Source organism: Panthera pardus, unplaced genomic scaffold (genome assembly GCF_024362965.1).
Source record: "Panthera pardus isolate Hobbes unplaced genomic scaffold, ASM2436296v1 HiC_scaffold_21, whole genome shotgun sequence".
NCBI classification, from domain to species: Eukaryota; Metazoa; Chordata; class Mammalia; order Carnivora; family Felidae; genus Panthera; species Panthera pardus.
Genome location: NW_026526777.1, coordinates 34,332,108 through 34,355,597, shown reverse-complemented (window position 1 = coordinate 34,355,597; position 23,490 = coordinate 34,332,108). Strand labels below are relative to the sequence as shown.

General features: G+C 52.1%; 1 protein-coding gene across 2 annotated transcripts in view; it reads left to right on the top strand.

Moving 5' to 3' along the window:
• The window catches only part of PLXNA2 (plexin A2), a 206,575-nt gene that overhangs the window by 152,250 nt on the left and 30,835 nt on the right, over positions 1-23,490 (top strand). For both annotated transcript variants that reach the window (XM_053909121.1, XM_053909122.1), the window contains exons 9-11: positions 1,381-1,477; positions 4,784-4,974; positions 20,155-20,306. In XM_053909121.1, the coding sequence (XP_053765096.1) occupies positions 1,381-1,477; positions 4,784-4,974; positions 20,155-20,306 (440 nt within the window). The remainder of the gene's footprint in view (positions 1-1,380; positions 1,478-4,783; positions 4,975-20,154; positions 20,307-23,490) is intronic.

Here is a 23,490-nt window from a genome sequence, read left to right as displayed (position 1 = left end):
AAATAGAATGGCGCGAGGGGAGGGGGGAGAGGGGAGAAGGAGAGAGCGGTGAACTTCCAGAGCAGCAAGGGTTAAACCAATCCTGCATGCCAGACAGAGAGCACGAGGTGTTTAATTATAATACTAGCCCAGAGAAGATCTTTTTTATCTGCCAACTCCTGTCTCTGACTATGGGGGGTCAGCTGGAGATGGGGGGGGGGTGATGTGACAAAGGTGTTGAGGGAAGCTAATTCGCCTGGGAGAGATAAAGAGAATCTGGGCTTCTTATCAGGCGGCTGTCAGATTCCCAGGTCACAGGCGCTTGATAGAATTTGTAATCGGTGGAAGGCCGCCAAGTGCAAGGGGAAGGTGGGATGAGGAAAAAAAAAATGCAACAGGACAAAGGGAGGAAGGTGGCAGGAAGGGCCGGGGTCAAGAGGGCGGACAGTAACATGACATGCCCCGAGTGGCCAGGGCTGGGCGGGTCTCTGAAGGGGATTCCCAGAGGTCTTCTTCACCAGAGGCAGGGGCTGGGCCACCAGAGGGCCGATTTCTGAAGCGTGTGAAGGGCTTACAAGTCCCCTGTGGGACCAGCATGGGAGACAGAGCGGATAGCTTGAGCCTTTAATGGTCGGGCTGATCAGATCTGTGACCAGAAGCTCTGAGCACTTTCCCTGGTGGGCTGTTGGCTGAAATAAAGCTCAAGTGCAGCCAGGAGACCCCTGCGGTGCCCAGCCCCCCTCCACCGCTGCACCCCTGGCTGTTGTGCACATGCTGTCCTCAGGACCCTGGTGGGGTTCGCAGAGCAGTACGTGAACTTGCTGCAGAGACCGGACTTGTATGTGAAGAGGCAGACAAGCTCTTGGGAAGACAGAGACAGGGACTGGCAATGCTAGGGGACAGAGAGGGTGGGGAAGGGCCGGCAGGGATGTCAGAGCAAGCACCTGGGGAAGGCGAGTGTGGGCTGGACTGGAAGAATACAGGCAAGTTGAAGGGTGGAGGCTGTAGGGAGAGAGAGGCATTCTTCACAAGATGTGAACTGAAAAGAGCCAGAGAGGTGCCGGGGCAGGTGTGTTTGGAGACAGGCATCAAAGATTTCTGCAGGAGGGCAGTGGAAGAGAAGTAAGCTTGGATTTGGATTATAGGGGGCACCGAACACCAAACTAAGGGGTTTGGCTGGATCCTGTTGGCATTAGTGACTGGGAGTCGGGGAGGGCGCCATAGGGATAATTCAAGCAGCAGAAGGGGTTCCCCTGATTCTCCCTTTGCTCCTTCCTCAGCCCAGAGGGAGCCAGAATCCCTGGTTTCTTTCCTGCCGTAGTCCTGGTCCCCCGAGATGCCAGCAACCCCGTGTGATAGGGAACCTCACAAGCCATGTGCCCTCTGCCCCTCTCCCCGCAGTACCAGTACGACGGGATGGACATCAGCAACCTGGCTGTGGACTTCGCCGTCGTGTGGAATGGCAATTTCATCATCGACAACCCGCAGGACCTGAAAGGTGAGCGGCTACTTCCGGGCAGAGTTTTTTGATCTTTTCGTGACCCCGGGAAAGACCGGGGCTGGAGGGATCAGAGCCAGCCAGCCGCGGTGCCATGAATAATACGCTCCCTCTGTCAGCGGAACTCTTCAGAGGATCCTAAAGCAACATTTGGAGCCATCAAAGGAGTCCTGTTGGGAACCCTGTTTTATTACAACCAGAGCATCCGCCAGGCAGCTGCCGGCTCATCGCATTTTTCTCTTCGGCTCCCAGAGACTTTGAAGTGTCTGTAGAACCTGACCTAGGAGAGCAGCAAGCAGGAATGTCCTGCCAGTTTCCAGAGAAATAGAGATTCTGTTTCCAATTCGGGTCTGGTTCCCCTGTCCTTGGTCCTTCGCTGCACAAAGCTTTCTAAGGCTGCTCCCTTGGTCCTGAGGTGGGTAGGGGGGGACAGTGCCAGGAAGCTCAGGGTGGAGCTGGGCTGACCTGAGAAGGACGCTCCATGAGGACCACCCTTATTTATGGCCCTATAAACTCATGGGCAGCTCCTCCCGTGTGCCAGGTAGCCAGCCGTACCCGCCACACGGCAAATATCAACATGCCACCCTGCTCTCAAGAGTAACAAAGGCGACTCCGATATTGTGAGCGCTTGCGGTGGGGAGGCATCCACTACGTGATTTGGGGGGATTATTTCCCTTAATCGTAACAGCCCTGAGATGTTTGTACTAGTATGAATCTCATTTTACAGATAAGGAAACTTGAGACCCAAAGAGGCTAAGAAATGGACCAAAGTGCTCGCCTCGGCAGCACATATCCTGAAATCGGACAGGTGCACAGAGTAGCACGGCCCCTGAGCAGGATGACGGGAAAATTCACGAAGCATTCCAGACTGTTAAGACTTAAATAAGTGAAATCTTAAAAAAAAAAAAAAAAAAAAAAAAAGAGTCGAATTCACGCAGAGGGTAGGAAAGGGGTTGCCGGGGGCGGGGAGGAAATAAAGAGGTTGGTAAAAGGGTGCAGACTTTCAGCTCTAAGGTGATCAAAGTCTGAGGAACCTAGTGGAAACCACGGTGTCTGTAGTTGAGAGCAATGCTTTGTATAATTGCAATTTGCTAAGAGAGTAAAACCTAAATACATATTTGTAATTGCTCTCTCTCTATGTATGTGTAGGGTGATGGGTATGCTAATTAGCTAGGTGGGAGGATCCCTTTCACTATGGATATGTGTTTCCAATCATTATGGTATAGTATAATAACTTTAAATATCTTATGATTTCTCTTTGTCAGTTATACCTCGGTAAAACGGAAAAAGGAAAGAAAAAAAAAATAGGCTGAATCAGAAAGTTAGAGCCAGGATGCAAAACAAGGGTGTCCAATCTCAGAGTGCACGTGCTTGACCAGACAGACCACTGTCCTTCCAGTGGTTCAGACCACCGTAGGGCATGAAGCCTTCTCCCCCCGAGACCCCTCTCCCTTACCATGAGCCACGTCTCACTACACTTCAAGTAGCTGGGGCTGCCCCAACTTCTCCGTCAGCCTGATGGTTGCCCGTGGGTGCAGAGAGGGGCCGGGGCCACCAGAGGCCCCCACCCACAGGCTGTCATGGAAATCGATACCACTTTGGCTGGGAGAAAGAAATGGAACCAGGGAGATTTCTGTTCTACTTCTCAATACCCAGGCCAAATTTCCTCACTGCTGAGAGATAGACATTCTCCCTGCTGAGGATCCGGGCTTAGTTCCCAGAGGTTGGCTTTGCACCTGGAGCTTAGAAGAAAACAGCCACATCCAAGCTCTCTCATCAGAACCCCCCCTGGTGGCACTCAACAACTTGGGAGTGTGCGGGCACTGCCTTCTCCACCTTCATCCCTCCTAGAGCCCAGTGTTTCTGGAAGCTGTGCACCGTGTTGGGTGGAGAAGGCCATGGTGTATACAGACTTGGGTTCTAGAATCCAAGAAAGCGGGATTCAAACTCCTGGCGTTTTCACTTAGTGAGGGATGAACTCAGACTATTTACTGTCTCTGCCTTGATCCCAATTTCCTCATCTGGGAAAGGCAGGAAGGGACGCCCTCCTTCTGGGGTCATCATGAAGACCAAATGAGGTGTTAGATGTGGACCATTTGTGCACGTTAATAAATGCTCACCACGTCGTGGTTCACTTGAAGAGTCCCGTTCCCCGCACTTTACCGTAAGAAGCCTCGGGCATGAGGATGTTTGAATGTATTCCCCACAGCTGGGATCGCAGAGGGAGATGAGGACTAGAGCAGTAAAAAATGCCCCTCCCCTGGGGCCTGAACCTGACCTCCAGCACAGGCCCTCAGGCCCCAGTCCTGAAAGCTTATGTCTGCTTGACCAGGAGCGTTGAAAATGAGTCTCTGAGCATTCTACTCAAGATTCTGAATTCAAAACATCAGCAGGCAACAGCTGAGCCCCAGGCTCCCAAAAGACATTTCTGCTGACTGGCCGGTCCAGGGCTTCTAAATCAGTAAGAGACAAAAGCAAAGGCAGAAGGTCTGCAGATTCCCAAAGTGACCTGTTATGCAGCCAGGTTGTCCTCTCTGGGGACCAGGAACAGGGCTGGGTGGACTTTCTCTCCTCGTCAGTTCTGCCTGTACTTTGCAGGCCCCCCGGTCTTCCCTGAAGCCGGGCTGACCTCTCTCCCAGACCAGCCAGGTCCCAGTGTATGGACGGGATGCCTCTCTCTTCTCAGGCTCTACAGTCCAGCCGCCCACAGAGTTGGAATATCAGAACCCCAGCTTGGGGCACTAATCTTAGGAAGCTTCGAGAGTCATGATATACCTCTTGGAGTTTTGTTTGTATCTGAAATGGGGAAATGAGTCCTTACCTGTTGTGATGAGGGCCACACGTGAGGAAGAAAGACTGTGCATAAGAATGTAGTGTGACTTTCACAGAAGAGAGAATAAGTGTGTGTGCCACATCAGGGGTATTAAGGCACTGTGCCAAGCACTTAATACACAGCACCCCAGTCAAACCTCACAAAAAAGCAACGGTCACCCCCAACCCCCCATCACACATTAAGTGGACGAGGTTCAAGGAGTTTACGTTGTGTCACGGAATGTGGTGACGCCACGATCAAAGCCCTGACACAATTCGGTCCGGAGCCAGAACTCTTAAGTAACATTTTCTATAGTCCCTTTCAGCCACTATGAGGCTCAGTTTAGTATTAATCCGCCATCAGTGATTCTTGCGATGATAATGGTGATCGTTGGTGTTATCTGTGCTGGGGGGCGGTTTCTGTCTTGCCTCCAAGAAGAGGCCCGGCTGTGAGAGCACTCCCGAATCCCATCGTGTCACCCCCTGTCTCGACAGTCCACCTCTACAAGTGCGCGGCCCAGCGGGAGAGCTGCGGCCTCTGCCTGAAGGCCGACCGGAAGTTCGAGTGCGGCTGGTGCAGCGGCGAGCGCAGGTGCACCCTCCAGCCCCACTGCGCCAGCCTCTCCAGCCCCTGGCTCGACTGGTCCAGCCACAACGTCAAGTGCTCCAACCCCCAAATCACCGAGGTGAGTCCAGCAATTTCCCAGAGCGGGGAGGGATGGCCAGGCGCCGGCCCGGGGTGGGGGTGGGGGCGGGGGCGGGGGGTAGCGGGAGAGGAGTTCAAAGGGAAGAATTGTTAAGTGTAGAGCACTTAATGTGGGGTGTGGGAAGCCTCTCTTGAGCGCCACGATGGCCCTTGTCCAGGCCCAAATGACAAGCCTCTGGATGTGTGTCCTCGGGCCAGTGCCTGAATGTGCGTGCACGTCGTGTGCACGTGCACACAAGGGAGGCAGAGCCAGCCCAGCCCCCACTGCCAGGCGGGCAGAGCCAGGTGGGGACGGGAAATTGGCTGCCTGATGGGTGCACGTTTTAGAGAGCAGGCTTAGCTCTTCTCAGCAGAAATGCGATTTGGGGAGCTGCAATTAGCTCAGAGTTGCAAAGTTGAACACGGAAGAAGAAAGTCAAGGCAGGCGCTACATTGGCCACGGTGCCGTTTCCCAGGATTTACTCCCTGTCCCAATTTGTTTGTGCATTTTAATGGAAGGAAATAGGTAATTAATTATCCTGGGGGGAAAAAATGATGCTTCCTGAATAGCAAATTGCGAAGGAAGATGAATAGATGATGCGGATGAAAATGCAGCTGCTCGGGGTTTGAATGGCCGGGGAGAGGAACAGTTGTATTTAACTTTGGGTGCATTACGCGTTCATCACTCTCGGCGGCTCCCTAGTCACCGACTGTCACTCGTGGTTTGAAACTTATTGCACATTCCTTATGGTGATGAGGAGTGAAGAAGGCCTGGGCAGGTAGCACTGTGGTCTGCTCATTTAAGAAAGCAGCGACGGGCTGCTCCTTTCCTGCCTCTTCCTTGAGTGGGGTTCGCTGCCCTTTTTCCCGGCTCGTTTTCCTTATTAGCCGCAGAAAGCACCTTGGGTCCTCGCTTATGTCACGGTGTATTGAGCAGTTCCTGGCGCATCCCTGCGACCATGTTGAAACTCCAGATCAGTAGAAGGACACCCCTCAAGAGCAAATGAGTGTTGCTAACCTACAGATGGTTGAAGATGGAGTGAGTGTTTCTTTAGGGTGCTAGGCGCTGTCTCGTTTAATCCCGTGACTACCATGGGAGGCATATAGTCTCACCTCCATTTTACAGATGAAGAGAATGAGGCTCAGAGGAGTAGAGTGGTTGCCCCAGATAAGTGGCAGAGCCAGTATCAAAGTCCAGATTTATTTCCTTATAGAGCCATTTGTAAAGTCTCTGATTTGCCCAAGTGATGTGGAATGGGAAGCAAGGTGTCCTCTTCCTTGAGAGCCAACCTTCCTTCCTAGCTGACGTAGGCCAGGCAGATGCCATCCACCCACGTGGCGGCATACCCGAGGGAAAGCACAACACTGTGTCTGGCACCGCCTAGGTTCTCATTCATCCTGGTGGGAAGATGCTATGATGGTGTAGACGCTGTCCGTCGAGCATCAGGCTTCCTCAGTTTTGTTTCTGTCTTGGGCACGACCGTGATAGTGCCCACTGACTCCAACCTGTGCCCTTACCTCGCTGGGCAAGGGCTTACAGGAACTTCTGGTTGGTGGTGCCCCAGCCTCTGCCCTCAGACAGCCGGCTCCTTGAGCTGCTCAGGGCTCCTTGCCTTCTCCCTGATTCTAGTGATTTCCAGCAACCGCTGGCCTGAGAACATGTTCCCCCCTGTAAATCTTGCAGCTGCCATTGTCCGTCTCTGCGTCTCTGCGTCTCTGCGTCTCTTCGCCTGAGGTACAGGGGAGCTTAGATTAGGCAGGGACTTGCTTCCATCAGCACCTCTCACCTCCCCCAACCCTGGCTGCTGCCATCCCGTCTACTCCCCGACTGGCAGGGGCGCCTTCCCAGCCCTGAGGCAGGCTTCTCCCTGGGAAATCTCTGCCTCCGTGCTGCCCCTGCTCACTGACCAGGGACTGACGGGCTGCTCCCTTCACAGAGGACACCCAAGCTACATGATGCTAATTAACCCCCTGAGGTAATTAGGCTGTAATTGATTTTCCCAGTGAACGTTAACAGCAGGAGTTGGAGGCCCCAAGCAGTGGGGTCTCCTGTTGGCGTTTTTTTTTCAAACAGAGGCTATAGAGAAATGAAAGATACTCTTTGGGGAAAAGGAGAGACAAATCCATGCTGTGTCTCAAGCCACGCAGGGGGACATCATTCTGGACGGGACATGTAAGAGGGAGGATCCAGGCCTGGAATATCGTATTCACTATTATCAGGAATATTTTCTTTCATTTTGTGTCTCCTTCCCTCAGCCTACCCTCCTTCCCCTGTAAAAGTCATCTTCAAGTTTTTCTTAACTTTTCAGTTTTGAAATAATTTTAGACTTATAAAAAGGTACAAAAATAGTCCCAAGAACTTTCATATACCCTTCACCCAGATTCTCCAAAATTAACATCTTACATAACCGCAGTGCAATTATCCAAATCAGGAAATTAACATTCATACAATAATGCCATGTAATATACATGCCTGATTTACATTTTGCCAGTTGCCCCACTGATTGTCCAGGATCCAATCCAGGGTCACATGTGACATTCTGTTATCATGTTTCCTCAGTGCTCTAATTCTCAGTCTTTCTTTGTCTTTCATGACCTTGATACTGTTGAAGAGTACGGGACAGTTGTTTCGTAGAATATCCCTCAATTTGGGTATGGTTAATATCTCCTTATGATTTAATTTAGGGTATATATTGTTGGCAAGGAGTACTAAAAAAAAAATGTGGAATACATGTCAAAAGGGCACAGGAACCAACTTGATTTGGCCCCAGGGGCCAAATCTGGGCCCGTCTGTGCAAGAAAATACATAATGATACTAGTTGACTTTAGCAATAGAATAAGATCAGAATCTATGGTCCTTATAGATATAAAGAAACAATTAACGGGGGAGAAAGGAAACCCTTCTTCATATTAGAAGTCTAACTGAAACATGTAAAAGGACTTAGGGAAATAGAAAATCATCAGTTGGCAAAATTCACAGTAATAATTATTTCAGGAAAAAAGGCCAATGAATTGGTGAATGAAAGTAGGGTGAAAAATAGGATGTCGGCCATCTTGAGCCATCGCCTCCCAAGGTATGTACTAATTACAACAAGAAAAAATAGTAACTTTACAGAGAAGAAAGCTGGTAGACACTACCTATACGAGGTGATCAAAGATAATGTCACCAGTAATGGGAAAAAAGCAGCCTCATGTGTCTGTGGCATCTCTTAACCAAAAAGGTATCCTTTGCTAAAAGTAACTTTGAAGAAGAATCAGCTCCTTTTCTTTACCGTAGCTTCCCAGGCTACTTCCTTGACACTGGCACAGATCTTTTAATCTTTTAATCTCTTAATAATCCGTATTCTGTGAGACCCAGGCCCTTCTATATGTTCCTCCCCCCTTGTCTCTGGCCGTTGCCTTGCAAATGTGCGGCCTCACGCATGTGTGCCTGCAAAACTGCAGGCCCACGTGCAAGAGCCATTTACGACGAAGATCCTTCTGGAGGGGTGAAAAGGGGAAGGATTCTAGGAGGGCCTCGTGGTGTCTGTTGGAGACAGCAGAATTCCCAATGCTGGAAACCAGTGGGGACCCGAACGGGCACTGCCCTGTTCAGGGGCCTGGAAATCAACGAGATGACCTCAAGTGAGTCCTGCTTTAGGAAAAGGAGTGGGCTCCAGCTGAGTTGAGCGGACCAGACCGCTGTGTTCCTCCTTAACCCTTTCTTACCCAACTGTGTCCATGGCAACCAAGCCCACCCCGAGAGACCCGTCTCCTGTGACAGCTTCATGTAGGACAAGTCTTACAGCCTCCCGAATTTCCCAGTTTATATAAACTTCAGGTTAGAGACCCCCTCAGGACCCAGCGTCTGCTCCTTCCCAGTCAGCCCGTGGTGTGATAATGATGCTGTCCCCCGTGGGAGTCATCCCAAGCTGCTCTCGTCCTCACCGTCATCCTGGCGTCTGTGCACCTGTCACCTGTTCAACCCCAGGAACAGGAGACGCGCAGAGGTTCGGGAAAGCCCGCGACATGCCTGGCCCACCACGTTGCTGCGCCTCCAGACCTGCCAGGACCCCAAAGGGGAGGACATCGCAAGCCACCCCCTAGAAAGGAAGGCTCAGAAGAAGCATTTTCGGAGAAGCTGCAAAGGGCAGAATTGGGCAGAAAGGGGAAAGAGACCGAGTATGTAATTGGGAAGAAAAATTTAGGAAGGTTCAAGGGGATCTAGAGCTCAGGTGACAGAGGTCTCCACTCCAAGTGGGTACGTTGGTCGGCGAGGGCCGCGGGGACAGAGCACCCCCAGCCGGGTGGCTTCAACAGCAGAAACGAATTGTGTCACGGTTCTGGAGGCTGGAGTCCCGGGTCCAGGTGCTGGAGGTGGGCTCCCTCTCAGGGCCGTGAGGAAAATCTGCTCCGTGCCCCCTCCCCTAGCTTCTGGGGGCTTGTGGTGTCCTTGGCCTGTAGACACATCGTCTACATCTCCGCTTGCATCTTCTCATGACCTTCCTTCTTGTGTCTGTCTCTTTTTTTTTTTTTTTTTTTTTATTTGTTTAAATAAGGATTTCAGCCATATTGGATTAGGGCCCACACTAGCGACCTCATTTGAACCCGATTGCCTCTGGAAAGTACCTGTCTCCAAATACGTCACTTCCTGAGGTAACAGGAGCTACGGTTTTAACTTGAATTTGAGGAGGATAAAATTCAACACATAACAGAGCATTGCAGTAAATAAACCCTCATTGGATGAGCGACTACTGGATATGTGCTGTGCTAGCCTTGGAAGTTATCGCGTGGATAGGCGAGGTCTGGGAGGGGAGGCAGGGGCTGCAGCCTCTCACTGCAAAGCCCCAGCCTATCCCTCAACATGAGCCACCTGGAAGAGGCTGGAATCTGCTTGTCCTGCAGGCCACTCTGCTTCCTCCAAAGGGCCTAAGACAGAAAGTTCTAATCTACACCCTTTGCTTTTGTCTCCCGTTTCGAAAGAGGGTAGCACCAGGGATCTAGGTCTTGACACCTAATGAGGACACTTACCTCAGGCCAGGGACCAGAACAGATGATCCATATCCTAGTTCTGGGAGTATTAATAATAACAGTCAGGCTCGACTGTGCCCCAGGACCTTTGCATATCAACTCATCCTAACAATCCTTCAAGATACCTACAGTTACCTTCATTTAAGAGTTGAGGAAACAGTGCTTAGGGAAGTAAATAATTTGCCCAAAGTCACCCATTTGGTTAGTGGCAGAGCAAACTCAAAACCAGGACCTTCCGACTCCAGAATGCAGACTTTCCCCACCACACATACCGCCTGTCTTGGTCAGAGGGATAAAGGGATCTTCCCTGGCTATACACTTTTCCACCTCAGTCCACCCCAAGTGGACCAAAAATATCTTGGCATTCTCTTGGAAGGCCTCAAGAGATGCCAGAAAAACTGGGAGCACTGGCTACCCTTTGTGTTGAGCCTTAAAATAGCCTGTCTTCCTACACATAATTAGGTCTACACTTGATCCTATGAATGGTGAGGGGGCAGGAAGTGCATTTTGGGGTTGTGTTTAAACTTAGGGTGACTCCTTCTTACCTGTACGGGATGGATGTGACTTTCATTATGTATGTTTATGAGAGTTATCAGACTTGATTTCATTGGTTTCTGATGGTGCCTGTCAGCGGGATGGTGGCTGAGATGAAAGTAGGAAATTATCGAGCCTGGTAGTTCTTTCTTTCCAAGCATCTCAGCTGGATGAGAGCCCAGAGGATGGAGGCCAGGTGGCTCGCACCTGCGGGTGACAGTAGAGATCACGGTGAAGAATAAACAAAGCTGGCTTGAAACGCCAGGGACCCATCTCCAGTGTTGGGGTCCTCAGGGATTGACCAGGAACCTGTCACCGTCTGGGTACCAGAGAATATCCCTGTGTGTGTCTGAAGTCACCTGCCGTGTCGCCCCGTAAGGGCACACTGGTGCCAGGCTGTAGGGATGCTGGTTTTGCAGTCATCTCTCCACTGACCACATCATAGATTTTACTTTGTGAATATTTCAGTGTCACTGGCGTACCCAGTCCCCTCACTGGCTCACGCTCAGGGAGGACAAATTCTCTTTAACACTGTCTTAGGTGTGTGTACCTGGGAAAGAAAAGCGAATGTAGAAAACCATGTACATCCTCTCTAAAACCAAGCCTAAGCAATAGTTGAGACAATATTTGTCTGAGATGATCCATTGTTCTTGCATTCCTTCTGTTCTCCATTTGCCCAAATAATTTAAAGTAGGTTTCCCCCCGCACCCCCCCCCACCCTGGACTCTTCTGTTGTGAATGCATTTGTGAAGTTGTTCAGGGAGTTGGACATTTACAAGCATTTATCTGTAAGGCTGCACCAAATCTCTGCAGGAAAGGCCAAAAGCCACCTGCCCAGGGCCAGGAAGACTCGCTGCAAAGTTCCTAACAAATAAATAAATACGTCAGCCAGCTTTCCTGAGAAACGAGTCAGCGCTCTGATCTCCCCGTTCATTTATTTGCAGGCCTCATTAATATAACATCACTGCAACAAACAGCTAACGGGGGACGGTGTCAGGATGAATAATGGAGTTACTCTGCTGAGATAACAATTAGGCTTTGAATGTACTATCAGCTAAGACAGAGCCAGCAAGGATTCGCGCCGGGTAGGAGAGCTGGTGCCACCGAGGCCAGAGACTCAGAGCTATCAGCTGGGCTCTGGCCTACCGTGAAGAGTGTGCACACTCACATGCACACGTGTGCTTACGCGCACACACACACACACACACCGAAGTTGGAAAAGGATGTGACGACTTGCCGTCTTGCATCCAGCTTCCAGGTGTCTCTGGCCAAGAGCCCAGAGGCCATCAAAATCTTTAGGCACAAAGTTGGCCCCACTGCCCTTGAAAGTCAGGAAAACTCTAAGCAACAGGAAAGGAGTAAGTGGATTAGCCAGGAGAGGATTAGCTGTCTATATACCCCCGATGTGTCCTCACTGGCTTGTCCTGATTAGGGGGCCACTTGGGGCAGAACCCTCTTGATCCCCGTCTCAGACACAGGAATTTTTAATACAAAGCAGGTCCGTCAGTTGGGGGTGGTCCCTCCTGGAGCAACTTCTCTGGGACCCCCCCCCCCCGCCACCCGCCCCCCGGGCTGCTCTGGGAGATTCTGATGTCACTCTCTCCCATGTCCTCTTAAGGAGACCAGTCTAGGGTGCTGACAGCCTGCTGGAGACCGGCAAAGCGCTGGACTGGCCCAGGGGAGAGGCAGCCGACACCATGCTGGGCCATCTCTACAGCAACCAGCCACTTCTCTGGACTCCAGCTAGCCTGGCTTCTGCCCAGATTTCTTCATCATAAAATAGCAATAAGAAAAATAATAGCTAACTTTCACTGAACGCTTATCTGCCGCTCAGAACTGCACTTAGCACCTTACGTTATCTCGTGTAGACCTTACGACAACCTACGAGGTAGGAGCTTTAGCCCCATTTTACAGATGAGGAAACCAAGGCACTGTGAGGGGTGACAACTTTAGCAAAGTCACACTGCTACAAAGTTCTAGAACCAGCAGTTAACCTTCAGCTACTTGGCTCTAGAGGCCCCACGTGTGACCCGTATACTCTTTTTCCTGGGCTCACTTAGGAAAACAGAACTCTCAGTCCACGGGGCAGGAGGGGGGAAAGGGGCTGGCACCCAGCTCTTTATCCAGCCTGCTGCAGAGATGGAAAGAAAGCCAGTGGTCCCCATGCCTGGCATCACGTGGAGAGGCTGAACGTGAATGGGCCCGGGGCAAGGTGACGAAGGGGCAGGGCCCAAGGGGGCGTGTGCACATTCGCAGGGGCAGGGACAGAGAAGAGGGAGGGGGAAGCTCCCAGAAGCTCAGAGATAAGGCAGTGACCAGCAGAGCCAGGGGCAGAGCTTCTTGGAAAGCAGCAAGCTCTGGCCTGAGCCAAGGGGGAGGGGCTGGGGGACCTCAGCAGAGGGAAACCCACGAGCAGGCTAGGGCGTGAGTGCCCACCGCTGATGACCCAGGGGTCTCTTCCCGGACAAGAAGGGGTCATCCTGTCACCCCTCGAACCCCTAGCCCGCAGGAGCCCCCAGCTCCGCCCTCCGGAGTGGCCCCGGCGGCACTCCCCGGGCTGCCAAGCCCTGAGGCCTGGGGCACCTCGCTCTCCGCTCCCCGGCGCAGCCCCTCGGAGCTCCCCAGCTGTAATTAATCGGCTGCATCTGCCGTAGCCCTTGGGCGGCTTTGTGGCACAGTTCCCTCCGAACCTTCAATTAGTGGCTGTGAGAATCAGGGCAAGGGGAGCGTCGCGGCGGCTGCTTTCCAGGTCACGGCACCCACGGTGGAAAACAAACATGTCGCAGTCTGGCAGGAGCCCAGATTCGGCTGGGGTGCTCTGGAGCTCGGTGGGGCTCAGTCGGGCTGTGCGGCTGGCAGGTGGGGTCTGGGTGGGTGTGGAGGTGGCTCCCCAACAAGAGGCGCCGGGAGGCTTTGAGAGGGCCCAGCGGGAGACTGGGAACCCCCCTACGATGAGCACACGCCAGCCACATCCCACATCCCACTGTCTGCTCATCCTGGCTTGCGATCAGCGGATAGAGTACTTGGCTTAGATGTGGACCAGTCACCTGTATACCCGGGCACGGTCGGGAACTGCTTCCGGGGCACCGTGTAAGGCTGCTGGACTGAGCCCTCTGCCCAAACACCTTTCCCACATTCTCCTTCTGAATGCTGCGCAGAGACAAACTTCTCATCCTACAATGGGCTAAAAGGCCAGTACTCTTAAGGCAAGGTAATAACACAACTTAAGTTCCCATTAAGATGCAAATAAAGGTTTCTTTAGGGAGAAGAGACTAGCAGGGTGAGAGGTACCTAAAATAGGGGAAGGGACCCCAGGGAGGGGGAACAGAAAAGACACCTGGGAAAGAGACCAAGATTTCCCCTCCCTCTGGGATTTGCCCAGGGCTGGCCTGGTTAATGGTGTATGTGACAAGCGGAGGGAAGTCACCTGCGCAGGCCCTCCTTACTACACACCCGGCAGGCCTTTGCTCAAGCCACAAGCCTACTTTGGGTCATTACACTCTCAGAGGATGCCTGGACGTCCAAGGGTCCAAAGGAAAGCAGCTGAAATGATCAAAGGGTTTAGAAAACAAGATCTTCCAACAAAGGGCTAACAGAATTACAGAAGCACAGGCCAGGGGTGACTTAATTGCTGTCTTCAGTATCTGAAAGATGTCTGATGAGGAGGCAGCTGTTCAGTCCTCCATTCAATGAGGAATCACACCAGAAATTGGCTTAAATTGAAGGAAGAGAGATTGCAGGAAGGACTTCTTGAGATTCCGTTACAATACTACATCACTCCCCAGCCGCACAGACACCTCCATTCTTCCAGCTGTCATTATAGAACACAGTTTGTCCTACAATCTGGCGGGACCAGCGTTTCCCAGTAACAGAGAACGGGGGATATTTACCGAAGGCTGCCATGTTGCAGGCCGTGTGCTAAGTGTCAGGTTGCTAAGCAAAAGTGAGACTGTCTCTGTCCCAAGATAGTTACTGTCTCATTGAGAAAAGAAGCAGCTTACAGCCCGGCGGGGCCATTACCTTCTTGGGCGTGTTCACGAAGGGCCGAGGGAGTGTAGGAGAAGGTGCTACCGAATCTGCCCAAGGGGGTCCGAGGAAGCATCACAGGGGCGCATCTTTCAGCAGAGCCTTGCAGGAGAGGTAGGCATTTGTCAGTGGACTTGCTGGACCGGCAGGGGGGATGGAACATCGCCTTTAGACCCTATGGGCCTGGGGATCCTTAGCTGTCCCCGGGAGCATACGAGATACGTAAGAGAACTAGAGTTCTGGGGAGTAGGCGGGGAGGAGTGCACAGTGGGAGTCGGCACAGAACATAGGGGTGAGAGAACCCCCTTCACCCCCACCCAGCAAGAGCAACTTGCTTCTGAGCACATCGTTACCTCATCACCTACTTCTGAGGTCCACAGGCAAGAAGTCAGATTTCCTGTCCACGGTATAATATGGGTTGGAAAGCATGGGATTGAAGTGGTCCATATCTCAAGATCCCAGCTGATTTTACAGGCTCCCAGCTCCTCTCCCCATCGCTCCACACCCTCACTACCCACACTCACACACACTCGTACACATCCCAGACTGTCAAACCATTTGTTTGTGTGGGTGTCTCATTCAGAATTACTTTCCTGGAAGAATTCACTGAGTTCATTGTGAAATGCTGTGCCTACCCCAGAATGGCTGATTGCTAGGGGAAAAAGAAATGGCAAAGAGGGAGGGAAGAAAGAATGAAGACCATTCCAGACAGGGCCTGTGTCCTCCCCCAATTTATTCTGGGTGAAAGGGTGATGTCTGGCTCAGAGTCTGCTTCTGTGCAGGGCCCAGAGTCCACCAAAGCCAAGGTCCTGTCCTCAGCAGCATGGACAAGCTCAGGCTCTCTCCTGTCAGCCCCCGGGCAGCTCTCTCTACCCTCATCACTCCAGCATCTAAGCTCCCAGGTCCCTTTGGCCTCCTTCCAGAGGAACAGAAAAGATTCCCATCATCTCTAAGCTCCCTACCAACACCACCAATCCCATGTTTTTGTGATCTGGGAAGGCACAGGTGCAGGGGGAACACCAGGGAGGAAATTGCAATTGTCAAGACCCGCCCTCTAAAACCACCGTCATATTAGGGATTTTCCAGATGTTGTCTTCCTTAACCTTCAGAACATCCCTGTGAGGGGGAGCATTGTTATCTGTTTTCTGATAAGGACATGGAGATTGAAGGTCACATAGCTCATGCCTGTCAGAGGGAAAATTCAAATTCTAGTCTGTCTTACTCTCTCCCTGCACCAACGCTACCCAAGTCTCAGATGGGCTCTCTTCCCTGCCCCGCAGTAGCCAGCAGCCCAAGAGCCATCTGAAACCAGAAGCCAAGACCTGTGGATCTGGTCACCATCCCAGCCCTGTCTTGATTCCCCTCTGTCAGTGGGGGGGGAATCTATCTAACTCCCGCCCTGCCTTTTCACCCTCACCTCTGCTGGAGCCCCACTACTGCCTGATCTGGGAGGCCTTCCTTGTAGTTCTGCCAGCAGAGGACTCCACCAACCTGCCTCATTATAGACCCGTGTCATTCTCCCAAGAGAATCGAGCTCTGCAGATGCTACACTGACCATTCTGCAATCTAACGCTGCTTGGGAGAGAGAGCCTTTGTGGGCAATCTCCAGGGTAGACTTGGGACCCCCGCTGCCTGGTCCGAAGTGGTACATATTTTTTTCATATAATTTATTGTCAAATTGGCTTCCATACCACACCAGTGCTCGTCCCCACAAGTGCCCTCTTCAAAGCCCATCCCCCATTTTTCCCCTCTCCCCCACGCCCCCGAAGTGGTATCTTAAAAGATCCTGTTCACGTTCTCTCTGGAGAATACGTCATTTTCCACCAAGCCTCCCCTCTGTAGCTTCTCCCCAATACTTGGTCCTGGGAAAAACGAGGAAAATAGGATGCCTGGGTTTTTACCACCCCAGACCACCACACGGACATCAAGGCCCTTGTACTCATTCTCAGAGTCTCCTCGAAGCCCTCAGGTCGTTAGGGCATGTTTCCTGCAGGATACCTTTCTCTGCGCCTTTATGCCCTGAGCCCAGACCTCCACCTTGACTCACTCTGATTTTAAGCTGGCGGAGAGCAAGTGAGGTGCAAAGGCACGGAGATTTCTGAAGTGCATTGCGTGGACAGGAACCACTGGTATCTGCGTAGAACATGGACATAGTATAAGAGAGCAGATGTGACTGAAGAATTAACGAAGATCAGAACCTGAAGGACAGGGGCACCTGGGTGGCTCAGTCAGTTAAGCATGTGACTCTGGCTAGGTCACGATCTTGTGGTTCATGAGCTCAGACTCTGTGCTCAGACAGCTCGGAACCTGGAGCCTGCTTCGGATCCTCTCTCTCTCTCTCTGTCAAAAGTAAACATTAAAAAATATATATTAAAAAAAAAAAAAAAAAAAAAACAACCTTTAAGGACAAGTGCCAAGCCAGGAATTAGGGACTTTGCCTTAACAGTGGTCAGAGCCATTACGGGTTTTCAGAGCAAGCAACTAGTAACCTGCCCAAGTATGTGTTCGTGAAGGTCACCTGGTGGTAGGAGGAAGTTCGATCTAATGGGAGGACATGGAAACCCTCGCCGTTAGCGTGAGTGAGAGGTAGGGGACCTGTGCTCAACACCGACTCAGGAAGACAGAGCGGGGCACAGATTCCAAAGATGCCAGGGAGTAAGATCTCATAGTGCCTGGTGACTGTTATTTATTGTACGTGGTAGGGGAGGGAGAGGAATCCGTTGAAACCACTTGGAAGGTTCCTGGCTGGGTGCACAGTGATTCCATTAACCTTGAAAGAGAATCTGTGAGGATAATCAGGTTGGGGGTGGAAGGAGGAAAAATTAAGAGTTCATTTTTAGACATGGTGAAATTTGAGGTGCCTGAGGGACACACATGGGGAAGTAGAGATGTCCAGTAGCAATTGGATATATGGATATGGAGCTCAGGAGAGAGGTCTGTGCCAACGATATAGATTTTGAAAGTCATCCCTAATGGAGACCTTGGGAATCCTTTTGCAAATCAAATGCTCACCACCTCATCTATGTTTGGAAAATCCTGACTTTAACACATCAGTTTTGTTCGAAGCAAGGAAGATATAAGCTATGTCCCTTGTAAGTCCTAGAACGGGGTGCTTACTTAGAGCCTTGACCCCTGACTCCTTTGCCACCTGCCCCAGGTGCTGGCAGCATGGTGCATAGCATATGCTATGTGGGAAAGAAGACCCCGGGGACCCAGTATTCCCCAGGTATTTGCCAATGACCTAGGAGGACTCTGATTCTCCACGTTCGGATTCCAGCAGCTGGTAAGCTAGCTTAGAAGTGATCAGGCTGGTGTCTCCACACCCCAGACTAGCTATCTCTTTGGCATGCGTCTTCATGCTAAGATTATAACACTTGCTAATGACAAAAAAAATAATAACAATAATAATAATCTTTCGTCTCTAAACAATATAAGCTGGCGTATGCCTCTGAGCAGCTCTGTGTTGGCAAATGGATCCTGCAAACCCCTCCAAGTGACCCTGGTCATGTCTCGGACCCCAGCCCTTGAATGTCAGAAGGGGACACTGCAGCGACTTACCAGCTGAAGAAAGCGGCCTCGCAGAAGCTGCCAATGCCGCCAACTATCCACAATCCAATCCCCACGCACTACCTGCAAGATGGAAATATTTTTAGCTTTTCCAGAAAGATTTCGTTTCACAGTTTTTCTGAAAGGTTGTAATTAACTGCAGCGAGCAAAAGAATGTATTTTTAAAAATAAAAGTGGGGGAAGGAGCGCAAACCAATCCCCACAGTTTTGCCAGTTACTTTTGGTAGGTGGGTTCTTGTCCTCCAGGTGGCTGGGGGAGGGGTGAGAGGAGCCAGTGGGGCTCATTCAAGTGGATCAAAGGAGAACCCGGGCAGTCAGATTTGCTCAAAGCAAATTCTTTCCTACTGATGTCTCCTGCAGGGGCGTGGAAACATCCCCTTCCCTGGTCCTCATTAACAAGGGTCCATCTCACAGAGCCCGGGAGGCCCAGGTTGCAGAGGAAACGGCACCGGGGGGAGGGTGCAACAGACAAGATCCGGTTCTGGTTAATTTCAGAATCCCCAGGGACAGGAAGGCTGTGGGGCTACCTGTTCCTCCTGCCAGCTTCTCTCTCTCCAAATTGTTCTTCTTCCCCCCACTCACGCCCAACACACAGAGATGCCTCTGAGCTGCCTCCACTATCCCACCCTTGATTTGTTTCATGAATCCTGTTTATTTTTATTCCTGAGGTGGGATATTTTATTCCCAGAAAAGGTAGTGAGAGCCTCAGACAAGGTGACTTGGGTGAAATGGGCCCTCCAATGAGAGAGTTCCTTCCCCCAGGGAGGGAAGGAGGCTCCACCGTGTGAGAACTGAAGAAGAGGGTGGGGGTCAGGAAGTCTGAGTTCGAATCCTGACTGTGCACCCAACTTCCCGAGAGCCCAGGAGTGGGCCTGGCAGAGAGGGAGGCCTGTTCCAGTCCTCCTACCGACGATCGTGTCTTCTCTGCCCACTGTCACCTGGGGATTCATGGCCAAGATGGTTGTACAACTCATGGTGCCCACATCACAGGAAGAGCGCAGTGCCCCTTTGGGGAACAGAGAGGAGGGAAAAGTCTCCAGAACCTTTTATAGCATTTCATTGTATTGACTTGTCATCTCTGCCCCAGGGCACACTGGCTCCACTGGGTGTCCCACCAGGATGAACAGGGTTTAATGGGAGGCTCCCAGTGGGGCTCAAGCACAGAAAGTCCTGGGCTGCAACTCTGCCCAGACGCTCCCTCCATCTGGGAGATTCTGGTAGACTCTTGGCCTTGACCAACCCACCCTTCCCTCTCTCCTTCCCTCCCTGTCTTGCCTTTCTTACAGTGTAGTGAAAAGAGCCTTGGACTTTTTTTTATAACTGTATGTATAAGTTGTACGAGAATCTGCGTATAAGATACTCTGAGCCTGCTTCCAGTGATTGAGTTCACTTCTAATTTCCTCCTCCTTCAGATAACTGTGGACCACAAAGGATAAACTTACTCGCTGGGATCTATCTGTTCTGTCCCAAAGAGCGGCATTTTTCCAAGAGCCTGATCTAATCCCAGAGAGAAATTTACACCTTGGGAGAGCCTGATTCTGCCGTTGGGCCCGAGCAAAATGAGACAGCATTTGGTGACTGAATTAGGAAATGAATAACTAGATACATGATCCTCGTTAATGAGAAGCCAGGAAAATTTGGGAGATCCTAAAGTTATCTTTTTCATGGTTCTGCCATGCATCCTGGGCTGTGTTTTTGCAGCCCATGTCCGACACACTTTCCATCTTGAATCTTACCCCTGAAGCAGCACCTAATCTTGGACTCCTCTGGACTCCCACAGCTTCCCTCCGAATCTACCTTATCACTGTGTGCGTGCCCTGCATCAGGGAGCGTTATGTATGGCTCCCTTTTTATCTCTTCCTCCTGGACCAGAAGTTCCTGGAGGGCAAGTTTCCTGATGTCCTGTGTATTCACCATTACCCCTATGGTGTCTAGCCTGTAGGGGTGGCAGTAATAGCATGTGACAATTACAAAGCACTCCCTGGTTTACAAAAAGGGCCTCCTCTGTGGCCCAGCAGGTTTGTGACCCATTTCCCTCCCGCAGATTTTGACGGTGTCTGGACCACCTGAAGGAGGGACTCGAGTGACCATCCATGGCGTGAACCTGGGCCTGGACTTCTCTGAGATCGCCCACCACGTGCAGGTGGCTGGGGTGCCCTGCACCCCCCTGCCGGGGGATTACATCATCGCTGAGCAGTGAGTCCAGCCCGCTCTGGCCCGCCCTTTTCCCATGGAGCTTCAGGGTAGGGGCCGCCCCTTTCCCTTTTCTGGGACTTCTCCAAGATTCCCTCCCACCCTTCTGCTCCCGTGGACCCTGCCCCCAAAAGCCTTCCCTGGGCCCTCTTCTACCCCACCTCCACTTTCAAAGGCTCCTATGTGTGTGATTCCCTGTCCCCTGGCTCCTGTGGCATCAGAACTCCTAGCGCAACACTGTCTCTCATTCAGTCTTCACCTGCCCTGGCCACCGAGCCACGTTCCCAGCCAGCCCAGGTTCCTCCTCGGTCTCCCTGCCCCTCCGCTGCCAGCCCCCATTGGAATGCATCCCGCACAGTGGGCTGCGGGCAACAATTTGTTTGGCTCATGGGGCTCTGACAGCAGCTTAATCCGAGCAGGGCCTCCGCCGGAGCAAATTCATTTATTTCACTAAGGGAAATGTCAGCTGGAAATTAGAAAATAGGCATGTAGCCGCGGACAGGCGAACGGGGCTCCAGGAGTGACATATGTTCCAATTTGGGGTGTTCATTTGGCAGTGGTGACCACTGTGGAGTTGGTGGGCGGGAGATGGGCACAAAACTGGGGGCAGGAGCCTGGAAGGAGGGATGCTCCCCCCACCCCAATCCCAAAGAGAGATGGAAGGGAGATCATTCTGGATGATTTGTCATGTAAAGTGGGGTCAAGTCTCCCTAGTCCTGCTGAGAACACAGCTGTGCTGTGCGAGGGGGAGGGATGTGAGGAGGGAGCCCCAGAGCAGGGCTTGTGGGAGGGGCTTCTCTGCCCTAGCTCCACCCCCCTGCAGCCCCAGGCCCTCCCCCTGACCTGCCCAGACCCAGCCTTTAGTAACCACCAGAAAAATGAGATCACTTTCTCTTCTGTCAGCCCTTGCCCCTTCTCATCCATTTTCTCATTTTTAATTGGAAAGGACTCAGAGGTGGATGCTGTTATCTCCCTTTACAAAGCAGGAGAAGGCAAAAGGCTTGGGGAAGTGAAATGACTTCCCCAGTTCACTCAGTGCACAAGTGGCCAAGGCAGAGCTGGAACCCGAGTCTCCTGACTTCCACTCCAGGTCTCCCTGTCTCGTAAGAGTGGATAGGGCAAGACTCCCGGACAAGAATGGCCTGAAAATGTCATGATCCTCCGGGGTCAGGGGCCACGATTCCGGTGTGGGCCCAGAGCAGGGTCAGAGTCAGAGGAGTGACTTCCCAGGCTTTGAGGACCCCATTGATGTCCGCTCACCACCTCGGGGGAGAAAGAGCCGTTCTAATCCTTCAGACCGGCTCCTCCCCTGACAACCTTCTCCCTGCAAGGGCTGAATCTTGGAGGGAGGACTGGCTGGGGCTACAGGAAAGAGATGAGGGAGAAAAGAGGGAAACTACAGAGGCTGTGGAGCCAGAGAGGAGGTGGACGCATCTGGGGCAGGAGGCGGGACAGTCTGTGGAGTCCTTCCGGGTCAGAGCCCTGCCAGGCTGGGCGAGACCCTCGGTGCCACCTACCCCGAATCCACCTTGGCTTTAAGGACCTGCCCTGGGCCTCCAGACAGAAGTCAAGTCTCCAACTTGGTGAGATGCCACAGGACTCCAAAGGAAAGGGTTTGGGGGACCACTGGGTATGGCTTTGAGCTGAGAAGTGCAAACTCTTGGGCAGCTGGACACGGAGAGCTCATGAGATTTGGAATTCAAACGTGTTCTAGTCCTGCCTGCTCTACTGACCAGCCCTGAGGCCTTAGCAGACTGTCAGTCTCTCTGACCTTCATCAACCTCATGGAAATCGTGATTCCTACGGTACGGGTTTTGGGGGGAAGTTCAGTAAGATGAGAAAAAGGAGACTGCGATGTACCATAGGAATGTGAGGAAGTATTCTATCTTTGGAATCAAATGCACCACCCTCACCCAGGGCCAGGGGGGAAAGCGCCTGTAGAATCCACAAGTGAGGCTATGCAGGGAGCCCAGGGAGGTGATCGGTCGAGGTTGGTGGCCCGGCACTCCAGAAAACCAACGCTGCCTTCGTGTGGGGCGCGGTGTGGGCAGGAGGGAGCAGGCCCTCCACACCTCAGTTGGTACAGCCCTGGTTTCCAGCCTCCCCAGGCTCCTTACCACTCTCGAGGCTTCAGAGTTTGTTAGCATCATTAAAGCCTCCCGCCCGGGCAGACAGCAGCAGGCATGATCGTTACAGATGTCCGGGAGAGATGAATTTGGCTACACGGGCCAGTGCAGTGTCCCGGGTGCGGGCAGGGTTAGCGGGCACGGTAATGGCCCGCCATATGCTTGTGCCACACCATCTATCACTCAGCAATTAGGTTAATGTTGGTTAAAAGGCCCCGCTTAGTCCTGCAATCAGCACCCCACCGGTCTGTGGAGGGCTGGATGATTCCATCACAGGACGTTTCCTGGGTGATAAGACTCAGGTGGGGGCCGAAGCTCCCCACCCCCAGGGGTGCACGCTTGTGCGGAGAAAGGCACCATCCCTGCCGGTCTGTGGGAGGTGGTACAGTGTGTGGGATGAGGACACCACCGGGCTGGGTGCCAGGAGCTCAGCTATTGGGGAACCGGGTGACTTGGGGCAAATCACTTTGCTCCCAGATTCTCAAAAGTCTCATCCGGGGAATGGAGAAATGGAGAAATAGACATCCTTAGGATGTCAGAGGAGGAAACTGTATGCCCCAGGGAACCGCACTTCCCACCGTTAGAAAGCCTGTCGGTGTCACTAATGTGTCCCCAGAAGCTCCCTGTCAACCAGGGAGGAGTAGAACCTCCAAATGTTGAACGTGGATAGTTGTTTAGTCAGGCCCCTCATTTTGCAAGAGAAAAATGTCGGCATCCCCAGCTGTCATCTCCTTATAATATACTGGGGATCCTAGAGCCACCAGAGACACCAGGAAGAGGCCAGGAAGGCAGGAGGCCCCCAGAAATCAAACCACAGGAACTTTGCCAACGCGTAAGGCTTGAAGGAGGAAGTGGTGCACACACTGCTGTCTGTGGTCATCGACACCCGGGAAGGTAGGGGGCACCTCCCGACACCCCAGCAACCTCAACTGCACCCCGACATTGCTGCCACGTCCACCCTGTCCCCTCCCCAAAATACATAGAAAGCATTCCATTAATTCTGCAAGCAGTAGAGCAGAATGGTCAAAGGCTCAAGCTTTGGAGTCAGGTTGACCTGAATT